The 12,229-nt window shown below is 39.5% G+C and overlaps 1 protein-coding gene across 3 annotated transcripts in view; it reads right to left on the bottom strand.

Moving 5' to 3' along the window:
* Positions 1-1,173: 1,173 nt before the first annotated feature.
* NPR3 (natriuretic peptide receptor 3) overlaps positions 1,174-12,229 on the bottom strand; it is a 68,831-nt gene continuing 57,775 nt past the window's right edge. For 2 of the 3 annotated variants that reach the window (XM_025181393.3, XM_006116523.5), the window contains 3 exons: positions 11,011-11,146; positions 9,005-9,092; positions 1,174-5,717 (listed from right to left, as the gene is read on the bottom strand). In XM_025181393.3, the coding sequence (XP_025037178.1) occupies positions 5,606-5,717; positions 9,005-9,092; positions 11,011-11,146 (336 nt within the window). In that variant the 3' untranslated portion in view covers positions 1,174-5,605. The remainder of the gene's footprint in view (positions 5,718-9,004; positions 9,093-11,010; positions 11,147-12,229) is intronic. The other variant, XM_025181394.3, reaches the window with a different exon arrangement.

Raw genomic sequence — 12,229 nt, 5'->3', positions numbered from 1 at the left:
CAACAATGTGATAGTTACAAAAAAGGCTAATATTTTGGAGTGTTCTACTCCACTTGGCACTGAGTAGACTAAGCTGGAGTACTATGTACAATTTTGGGTGTCACATTAAGAAAGACGTAAATAAATTGGAAAGATAACAAAAATGATAAAAGGGTTAGAAACCACGGACAGGTTTAAAAAATCTGGGTGGCTACGTCTAGACTACATCCCCTTTTTCGGAAAAGGGATGTAAATTAGACATATCGCAATTGCTAATGAAGCGGGGATTTAAATTTCCCCCGCTTCATTAGCAAAAAATGGCTGCCGCTTTTTTTCCGCATGGAGCTTTGTTGGAGAAAAGCGCCAGTCTAGACGCTGATCTTTCGAAAAATAAAGCCTTTTCCGAAAGATCCCTTATCCCTTATTTCATGAGTGATAAGGAATCTTTTGGAAAAGGCTTTATTTTTCGAAAGATCAGCGTCTAGACTGACGCTTTTCTCCGACAAAGCTCCATGCCAAAAAAAAGCGGCAGCCATTTTTATGCTAATGGAGCGGGGGAGATTTAAATCCCCACTTCATTAGCAATTGCGATACGTCTAATTTACATCCCTTTTACGAGCAAGGGATGTAGTCTAGATGTAGCCAAAATGTTTCCACACCACTGTGTATGTTGTTAAGAAGGTAGACCAGGAGTGACAGGATGTCCCGATAACAGTATTTTGAAGTCCCAGAAATAGTGACTGAATTACTCTGTCCCAGTGTCAGAGATTTGATACATATCCTGGAGTGCATTCTTGGGGGAAAAAAATCTTCAATGCAAGTTTTGCCTGACTGCAAAATTTTTCATGTAAGAGGTCTAATAGCCAATTGATTTAAATAATTGAGTCTGTATTTTATATCTCATTGGAGAATCCAAGAAATGTATCCAATATTTTAAATTTATTTTATGTGTTTATCAAAGACTTTTTTGGACTTTGAAACAGTTATCTTTCTCCTGAAGCAATTAAAATGAATTACTGAATTTATTTAATACTTCACCTTTGATATCTCCTAGTCATTATTATAAAGTTTCATTCGACATGTTAAAATCAGAAGACTCTTTTTATCATTCACACTACACTCTGATGGCTCCAACTTTAGAGACTAAGAATAAAATCAACAGGTTTAGAGAACAGAGAAGGAAAACGTGCACTATCAGATTTCTATTTCTTTAATGGGAACATTTTGTTATAATTTGGATATGTGACATTCTTGCCTCCTTGACATGTTTACAAGAAAATGTACATAATTAAAATCAGTGGGCATTGATGAATGTAGATATTTTAAATGGCCAACTTGTAAAAGAAAGAAATACATTACACAAATAAAACAGAGGTTATATCCACAGTCATGAATACATGTTCTCCTTTACAAAAAACAATAAATAAAATCACATTATATGCATATAGTTCTACTTACATCAGTACAATATACTGTGCAGCTTTCCATTTATTTTCTACTAGACTGATACTACATTTCTGTGTTGTCCAGTATTTTTACATTGATAATGAATAGTATCACCCCAAAAAAGGGGACAAAGATAACTACCACAGTCTCTATCCTGAGTCCTCTTGGTTTTGTGATAATTGCCTACTAGGCACAAGGAACACAGCAAATTCATCCCATCACCTTCCTCTCAGTATTCAGCTTTCTATACTTTTAGATGGGCCCCAAACACTCTTATTTAAGTAAGCACTTCACTTAAGTGGCAAGATTCACCACTAGTAGAGGGTCAGCCCAAATCCTATGGGTCGCCTAAATTTAATTGAAGCCATATTTTTAAGGTCTTAAGTGGAATTTAATTGGTGAAAAGGCCTTGGGCTGGACCTCTGAGTTTAAGTATAAAATAATATTGCCCACATCCTGCGTAGAAAGCAAGAGCTTGATCCTGCTCGCATTGAAGTCAGTAGCACATCAATGGGAGTACAATCAGTCCCTGAGTATCTTTCTCCTTTTTCCCTAAACTCAATGTGCAGGTATTAATTTACTCTTTCTTCCCAACACACCTTTCCACCTGGAAGCTTTTACTACATTAGAAGTCATTAACACTTGCCAATCATTACCCAACACTCATCCCAAGTATGTACTAAATTTAAAAAAAAAGCTTTAATGATCTTGTGTACTACTCTGTGGTAACTGTCACATTTGCTTTTAATGGTGCCTCCTATATCAATGTGGAAAAACACCCATGCAAGTGGTTCATAGGGAATAAGGTGTCAAAGAAATTAACCAGATCCTCGGCTGGTACATATCAGTGTAAGTTTACTGAAGTCAATGTAACTGTGCCAATAAATGTCAGCTGATTATCTGGCCTAATGTTTGTAAAACCTGTGGTCACAGACTTTGGTGTGTGAGAATTGTGCAGTTATTCCTTGTGCATATCAGCTTAGATTAAGAAAATAACAATTAAAACAAGATATTTTAAAATGCCCTAATAGGTACATTTCCTCTGCTTGCTCAAGTGTCTAGTAGGAACATTCACACAACAAAAACACTAACGACCATTTACACACAGTCAGAATCTTTAACCTTCTGAAGTTTCAGCACCTAATGAATCCATGCACGGTATTTGATGGGTTGTAGCTTAACATAGAAATTTCAACAGTGTCAGATTCTTCAGAGTATTTTGCCATCGATGCAGAATATTAACATTAGTGGTTAATGAGAATTGTTGAATGAACTCTAGTCCAGCACCTCTTAAAAGTCACTTTTCTAGGGTCTAAATGTGGTATACACCAGTCAGAGGCATTTTGAAATGTGCATTCTGAAAGAAGCAATTCTAGGTTTTTAAAAAATCTATGCAGTTATTTATAATTAAACACTAATCCAAGAAAGTCTCCTAGTCATGGCAGTATTATTTTCCTGGTGAAAAACCATCAATATCCTTGTAATATACCAGAACCTTCCCTTTAACTCAGATGGGTAAAATATAAAAGGATGGTGTCTATTTCACATGTATGCTAGATTTAAAAAAAACAAAAACAAGTAGTCCTATAGCACCTTGGAGACTAACAAATATATAGTGTCATGAGCTTTCTTGGGCAAAATCTTAATCTCTATGGTGCTAAAGGACTACTCATTTGGGGTTTTTTTAAGTTATAGACTAACACAGCTACCCCTCTGAAACTTTTAAATATGCTATATATAAGACTGAATCAAGGACAAAAAGAAGTGCATAAGTTTCTTGTGATTCCAAAGAGAGAACATCACCATAGCCAATCACACTACTTGTTAAGCCCTTCAAATGGTCCAGTCCTGAAATCTTTCATGGGAAATATTTCCATTGACTTCAACAGAAATTTGACCTGTATATGGTCGACAAGATCATTCTCATTGCCTATTTTAAAGATATATGTGGTCTAAAAATATAAAGACCACATACCATTTAAACTCCTTTCTGCCTAATATTTCTATAAGCAGAGATGTGCAAAGTGCAAATATTTCAATTTTCTCATGTGAAATGGTTAATTTAAACAAAAGCTCCTGTAGTTAGTTATAAACTCTGCCTTCAGATATCCAGATAGACAATGGGAGTTAGGCACATATCTGAGGGCAGATCTTTCCCCACTATCTTTAACTGCTACCTCCTCCCCAAAAAATTATGTACTTATTCCCATTGCTAAAACTCTGCTGTGAAACAACCATAATGCCAGAATGCTGCCAAAATACTTTGTCATTTGCTATCAAAGGTCAAGTTATCAATTTACTGTGTTCCTGAGAAATATAACATAAGTAATGTACCAGTTTTTTTTAAAAAAGAAGCTAATACTGTATTAGCCCACTCTTTTGGAGTTCTTTTACTATCCTACTTTATGGAGTTCATTTATTAGTAATTAACACATAAATTAAGCTAACATCATTGTTCATATACATACAAGGGTGTGTCTAGCCTACAGGGTTTTTTCGAAAAAAGTAACCTTTTTTCAAAAAAATTTCCCCTGCGTCTAGCCTGCTGCCACGTTCTTTCGAAAGTAAATCAAAAGAATGTGGCAGTTTTTATTATCATGGAAAACCTCATTTTATGGGGAATAACGCCTTTTTTTGAAAGTGCCCTAGTCCTGGTCCAACTGAAGTCACTGTTAAAATTAATTATATAATTACCAGAGATATCAATGACAGCAGGATCTGGATCAGATCTCACAGCAGCATCTTAAAACCCTAATTCTGAAGATGCTTTACTTCACCCATGTAAACCGCCAGTCTTATTGACTTGAATGTGTGTAAAGTTAAGTATTGACAGGATTTGGGAATAAATTGGCAAAATAACTAATTTTTGGCAACTTTACAATTAAATTATCAATTGTATTTTACTTTAGCTAATTAATTATTTGCATTCTGCACATATTGGGAAAGAAGGCAGGCATGAGGGAGAAAAATCTAGTTAATATTCATAAACCAAAATAACTTTTATTTACATCGATGACTTCCTGTGCACATTATTCACTCTTGTAAAAATATTTCTTCAAACCGTCTCACCTTGACTTTTAATCTTACCAAAGCAAAAATAGACACTTTCTAATAGAAAAATACCAGATAAAAATACCTACAAATAAAATGTTAGCATGGAATGTCATTTTTATACAAAACAATCTTTTGAATTACCGTTACTGTACAAACACTCATATCATTAATATTTACAGAGTCTAGGGTCATACCTTGCTCTCACTGAAATCAGGGGGACTTCTGCCATTGACTTCAATGAGAGCAGAAGCCAGTCCTTTAGGTACTGTACACTAGCCTTTCTAAGAGGCGATGATGTGGGGAGAGAGAAAAGGATGATGATTCTCCTGGGATGTTTTGTTATAATATAAAAGCATATATAAGGCTGAAGAAAAATCCATTCCACTCTAGAGCTCTTCTGACCTCCCCTTGCTTATGTTTCATACTAGTTAACCTCCACTGATTACAATGGAGCTAATCTTGATTTACACCCATATAAGTGAGAAGAGATGCAGTCTCTGTATTTCCTGTATTGATTTTGATACTGTACGTACAATGAAAAAATGACTTTGAGTGTTTCCACTCTCTTCACTTTCTCAATGGTTATTTACATTACGAGTGCCAACTCCCTCCTGAGATTAAACTCTAGGGTTCTAATCGTGCACCCACTGAGATCCATGGCAAAGTGGTCCATTGGTTTCAGCAATGCAGGACCACGCCCACAATAAAGACATTTTTTATTTTAATGGCAAAGCAGCACTTAAAAAAGGATATTTTGATATCCTTGCTTATGATGTAGCTAAGGAAGGAGGCACTAGAAGTTTAAAAGAAGGGGTCAGGAAGAAGCATCCCCAGCCCTAAGCACAAAACTGCTGTCCTCAAAAAATGTCTTAGAAAATACCTTCACAAAACACTAAGAATGTCCTACAATGTGAAACTGTCTTTTTCCCCCCCACAAGATGAAAGGCCATATGGCATGATGTGATCAGCAAATCATTCCTGAGTTTCTGAAAGAAATTAAGACAAAATTACTCTACTGCTTAAAGAATGAGTTCTTCAAGAGCCTCTTCTTTTACACTAATGTCTTTGGTTTTGTCCGTTTCCCTAAAGTTTTTTTTCTCGGAAATAATGGAATTTTTTTTCTTTTTTATGCAGCAGAAAAATGAGATCTAATGGAGTCTTCACGTAACTGCCGATGCTTGCCCATATTACATTCTTCCTGTTGATTTCGTCTCTCAATAGTTATTCTGTATTTCTTTCTGCATGAAAGGAGAGGAACAGAGTAAGAAATCCTCCCTCAATAACAAGATAATAGGATGTCTCTTTCAAAAAATGCCTATAGGAAACAACTGGGTTTCTGTTGAGAAAGGAGAAGTAACAGACTGTAAAACCCTGGTAAAAGATTAAAGTAGTTTGCCTTGCAGCATTTTGCCCTAGCCCTAGAATTCTGTGTAAAAGTTACAGGCATTCTCAAAGGACTGAGACAAACATTTTCATCTTGGACAATTTGTGGATTAAACGATTAGGACATTTTTGTAGAGTGTCATGGGAACTATGCCAGATAAGTCTCCTTGCATTGAAATTTTAGAAATGCTATGAATATTTTTAACATTACACCTATGAAGTCAACGGGCTTCAGGGCTGATTATTGAAAGGGGCTTCAAACCAGTCCCCTTTGTGCATGCAGTTTTTTACCATACTGCTTTTGCTCACTGATCACAGAATGGTCACCTACAAGGGAAATTTGCATTCAGTTTCCATGAACAAGTGGGATTTAAGTCTAGCAGTTTTGAAGTTTGGCTTCTGAAGATGCAGATAGGCACCTAACCTGAGAAGGTGCTTTAGCAAATGCTAGTAAGTGCCTAACTCCTATTGAAATCAATGGGACTTAGCGACCTACTTTCTTTTGAAAATCCCACTAGCCATCAATCTGAATCTTCAGGTGTCTAAATACCTTTAAAAATCTGGTACTTATTGGATGTAAATTTTATGTGCAAATAACAGCATGGATGTCAGTTGCTCAGGCACAAAACCAGGACATTTTTGGAAATGTAACCCTGGCAGCTCAGCTTAATTCCTGTCATGACAACATATCAGAGGGACTGAGGTTCAGATTTGCAACGAAGTGCAGTGTAAGAAAATGATCAGGTAGTTGTGTAGCTATATTTGCATCCACATTAGCATAACTACTGCACCACTGAGCTGCTGGCCAATGGGAGCTACGGGATGTGGTGCAGGCTGGGCGGTCATGTTTAAACAAAGCATCTTTCAGCCAGCTAGCAGCCTACCCTTACAAGCCACAACCCCAAGTTTGAAAACTCCTGATCTAGACCATCCTTGACAGGTATTTTTCTAAACTGCTCTTAAAAACCGCCAAAGATGGCGCTTCCATACCTTCCCTAGTCAATTTATTCCAGTGCTTAATTACCCTGACAAGAAATGTCCAACCTAAACCAACCTTGCTGCAACTTATGCCTTTTGCTTCTTGTCCCATCCTCAGAGATTAGGAGAACAGATTATGTCCCTTCTCCCTGTAACAAACTTTTATGTATTGGAAAACTGTTATCATGTCCCCCTCTGTCTTCTCTTCAGACTAAACAAACCCATTTTTTTTCAATCTTCCCTCTTAGGTCATGTTTTCTAGATCTTAAATAATTTTTGTTGTTCTCCTCTGGACTTTCTCCAATTTGTCCATATCTTTCCTGGAATGTTTCACCCAGAACTGGACACAGTATCTGGCTGAGGCCTAATCTGCAAGGAGTAGAGTGTAAGAATTACTTTTCATGTCTTCTTTACAAAATTCCTGTTTATACATCCCAAAATGATGTTAGACTTTTTTTCCAACAGTAGCACACAACTGACTCTCATTTAACTTGTGATCCAATATGACCCCTAGATTTCTTTCCATAGGCTCCTTCCTGGGCAGTCATTTCCCATTTCATATGTGTGCAACTGATTGTTCCTTCCTAAGTGGAATACTTTGCATTTGTCTTTATTGAATTTCATCCTCTTTATGTCAGACCCCATCCCCAGTTTCTCCAGATCACTTTGAATTTTAATCCCATTCTCCAAAGCACTTACAAGTCTCCCAGCTTGGTATTGTGTGCTGACTTTGTAAGTGTACTCTCTAAACCATGGATGAAGATACTGAACAGAACCAGCCCAAGCTCTGGTCCCTGTGTACCCCGCTAGATATGCCCTTCCAGTTTGACTGAGGGAAGTGACAAAGGAGGAAAGAAAGGGCACAACAGTTCAACCAACCACTACGTCTTCACCTGTCACTTCTGTGGGGAAAAAACACAAGGCACGATTTGGACACCTAAGTCACTTACAGGCTCACCAATGAGCCCCCTTGACCTATCATCATTCTCACATCAAGGTATAGCCATAGAAAACAACTCTCTGGGAATAGTTTTGCAACCAGTTATCCACCCAAATTATAGTAGCTCCCTCTAGTTGTATTTCCCAAGTTGTTTGTCGGGAGGTCTAGCCTTCCTAGAATCAAGATATACTACAGCTACCACTTTTCCCTTATCCACAAGTCTTGTTACCTGGTCAAAGGAAGCTGTTAGGTTGGTCAGACACAATTTGTTCTTGACCAATCCATGCTGTTTATAACTTATCACCTTATCTTATAGGTGTTGATTACTTATTTGCTCCTTTATGTTTCCTGGGGTTGCAATTAAGTTAACTTATCTGTAATTTCCCAGGTTGTTCTTATTCCCCTTTTTATAGATTTGTACTATATTTGCCCTTTACTAGTCCTCTGGAATAACGGCTGTTATTTCAAAATAACTTTGCTGTGTAGACGTATCCTTACTTATTCTCTTCCATGCATAAGAAAATAAAGACCTCCTCATACCCTAACCCCCTTTCTCTGGGAGGAGTACTGGAGGGACAAGACATGACAGCAGGCAGAAAGGGTGGAAGTGACTCCCACTTGTCCTGACCCAAGCCCTCCATAAAATCCTCCTCCTCCTCTGTTTGTTGTTTGACAGTATAAAATTTAAAAAATAGACGGCCCAGCAATAGAGCCTTTGGTTCTGTCTTTTGGAACCCAGTGAAACTCAATAACTCCCTTTGGTCAATCATGCTAAAGCAGTCCTTTGAAATATCTCCTGGGTTACCAGTATCATTTTTTCAGCAATTAATTAAATACATTTCTTAACTCTTCTAGGCAGCTGGTGCTGGTCCACTGCATGATCAACAAATACACAATGCTAGAAAATTGCAGTAGGAAAGCATTTCACGCCTATGAGTGTTACTGAATTAGCCATGAATTCACTGACATGAATAAAATTACTTACAAGCATAAGGGATTGGAGGATCAGGGCCTAAGGAAATAAAGCTGATTTGAGCATACAAAACAGCTATAGAAATAGTGAAAATGAATGAACTGGCTTCTGTGGAAGTCTTACTACTGTGCAGTAGTCCCTTATTTTAGCACTTGTCCGTCTCCTCTCCTCATACCAGAGCCAGGTTTGCCAGGAGTAGAGAGATTTGGGCTCTGTAGGTAGCAAAGAAACTTTTAGTAACTGGGACTAACCTGAAAAAGTAGAAAGCCATTAGTAATCCTGCTCCAAGTAGAGCACCAACTACAATCCCCGTAACAGCTGATTCTCCTAGGCCACCTGCTTGAAAAAGCAAACAGAAATAAATGATCAGCATTCATACCAGAACTGGAAAATACATGTTAAAAGGAATGACCAGCACAAGAAAATAACTAGCACTGTTCAGAACCCACTTCTGAGGGATTTGGGGCAGAATCTCTCCTTTGGTTCAAACTCATGTGCCTTTTTTTAATCTGAGTGCTGGGTTCACCCCCCTCCCAAAGTAACACTCTGTCACCATTGTAATAAAAGTGTGATACAGAGGCATGCTGGTAAGAAACAAGTGTGTATGGCCTACCCACAAAACAGAGGCTAGGCTTACAAAAGATCACATGGCAGGGGTCTTGGTTTAATGGCTGCAGCAGCTACTCTTGCAGTATCAAACATATTTCACCTGTGTTAGCATCAAAACCCAGACTAACCTAAGGCTGGGCTCATCTCCACTTCATAAGTGTTAGCAAACCTATTGAATAACCAGGCTGAGTTTCAAGTTAAAATCATGTGATTTTAGTTCTGTGCTGAAAGTTTTGCAGATGATGTTACAGTAAATAAATGACTATGTGACCATAATTATAAATCAATATTCAGCTGAATGGAGAGAATCCAGCACTTTGCCACAGAGTTGGGTAGGGGGCAGGGCAGAGATGCAATGACCCAAGGGAGTTCAGGGAGGAAAGCCCCTCCAGGAAGCAGAAGGGCAACATGGTAGCTGCATAGCTTAGGGATAGCATAGCTGGCTTCTCTTGTCACACTTGGTCCACTCCATGGGCTGGTGGGGAGGGATGGGCAAGCCATGGCCCCGTCTCCTTTTTGCTTTTCCTTGACCCTTTGAAGGGTGTTGCTGCCCCCCACCTCAGGGACGCTTGGAGATAACAAGGGAGCACAAATGCACTGTCTCCCTCCAGGCTATGCAGGGACTGTCTGGGCTAGAATGGATGTATACAAAAAAGTATGGAGTACAGCTAAACCTTAATGGAAAGGAAAATTGCCACGCTGGGGTAGTTCCTGACTCCAGAGCTAGCGATTCATTTCCTGCAACACCCTCCTTATAACAAGGGGACTCACTGGAAATGTCCACAGCAGAGGGAAACCTGCCCCAGAAATACTGTAAGCACCTTTTCCCTGTCACCCTTCCCCATTGTCCCCTCTGGGAGGCGCAGTCTGTGAACTCAGTGAACTGGAAAGAGGCGGGGCTGCTCAGACTGAGCCTCCTTGAAGGGCACCACCTGAAACTCCATGATCCTCCAGCCACAACCGTAGAGTAGTGATTGCCTTTCCACGCCACCTGCCAGCAACCTTTCCCCCAGTGCCTGTGCTGGCTCTGGACCCAGGCTGCTTTTGCCTTCCCTGCTGTGCTTGTTCATAGTAACCCCAATTTTCCCTGGGAAATTCATACTGTCCTGATGCTGTTCTGACCAGCGTCTGTCAAAGGTGTGTGATAAGATAACTCCTTGTCGTGAGGTACAAGCCTACACATTCCAGCTACTCACTGTGTTTGCTCCCTTCTGGCTTGCAGAGCGCTACCTTTTGATTCTCCTGGAAGGGGACTTCCATGGGATTAGGGCCAACATGGAGTAAAACAACTGTTTCCCTGCTTCTGAATATGCTGCCTCAGGTCCCTCTGTGTTAGGTTCCCTCTGCCCACATTCAGTATCTGTAAAATAATGGCTGGGAGCCCAACAAGAAGTTGCATATCGGCTTGAGCTTTTTGTTCCCAGCAGCAGCATGCAATGTCTGGGAATAAAGATATGAGCCTGCCGTGTTAAAGGGAACTGTTTCACTACAGCACAGCTGTCAAGGAACTGTTGGCATGTTCAGGCCCAGCAACCTTGACTGTGTTTCCATTAAGATTCGTGTGTGTAAACAAGGAACACTGTAACACAGCATATGCTGCATCCTCTGTCTTACAGCTTGGAAGGAAACATTACGTCACTAAACTTACATGATTTACAAGGTGTATTGTTTGTGTGCTCTAGAACTCTGTTTTCATCTATTCTCAGCTTGCCAGGACCCCAAAGATACTTCACGTTTGATCGAATTTCAAAACGCCCTTGCTTTCCATAATAGTCCCCAATCACCTGTGTAAAAATAAGAAATGACAAGGCTTTTCTAATGAATTTATTTCCAGAAAAAAGAGAGAAACTGAAGAGCTGCATGTGCTTGGAGCATATCCTGATTATCCACAGAATTTCAATGAGTTGCCTTATCAGAATCCCAGTGATGAGATTATTAATTAGCAGTGCTTATGACCACAGTAAAAACTCTAGATTATAAATCTAAGGCTTTCCATATCCTGCTCCACTTTAGTCACTGCTGTTTATAAATCATGGCAATTCTCTGCACAGAGTTGGAAGCTCGTATTTGTATTCATACTATGTTGGATAAAACATGCAGTTAGAGCTTCAGCATTTTGGTTTGCGAGGGTCTATGCAAATGCTATCATTATACTGGTTCATACAGCTTTGTACCTCTCAGCTTTAAGTTTGAATTTAACTCAAAATTCAGAGGAAAACAGAACATAAGCCATAGTCAATTTCATCAGCTTTCTGCTCCGAACAATAAATGGTCAAGTCTCAGAGAAAATTTTGAGTCAGCTTGCTGTGTTTTTTAGATGGCTCCTGTGACAAGGTGTACTAAGCCTTTGGTAGCCTACTGCTGGAGGCTCTACAATCCTACAAATACCTCACCACAGAGAAGGAGCAGTAAAGGTGGGCTCTCTTGAGCAGTGTTTCTTAAACTTTTTAAGATCAAGGAACACCAAACAATAATTTCTTTCACCAAGGATTAAAAAAAAAGGGGGTTGGGGGGGAAAGTTATTGAGAAAAACGTAAAGGTGGCCATTTTGAACTCTGTTGTGCTTTGCGGCACACCTCCAACTGCCTCGCTGCATACCGGTTTGAGAAACACTGCGCTAGACGTGCACAGAAGCAGCCAATCAGAGCCCAAGAGGCTTACATAAAAAGGAGCTGCAGGGTAATGACCAGGTCAGTACCGGGACGCAGGAATGAGGAACGGTGCTCCTCTATGCACAAAGGAGCTTGAGGGACAACCCTTAGTTTGGTTCTGACTGCAATAGGTTAGGCTAAGAGAAAGAGAGAGGAACTGAGAACTTTCACCCTAAGATAAGGGGAGTGAAGAGGCCAGGTGAGAAGAGGTTTAGG

This window comes from Pelodiscus sinensis, chromosome 6, assembly GCF_052426305.1.
Source record: "Pelodiscus sinensis isolate ZL-2025 chromosome 6, ASM5242630v1, whole genome shotgun sequence".
NCBI classification, from domain to species: domain Eukaryota; kingdom Metazoa; phylum Chordata; order Testudines; family Trionychidae; genus Pelodiscus; species Pelodiscus sinensis.
This window is presented reverse-complemented; position numbering and strand designations above follow the sequence as displayed.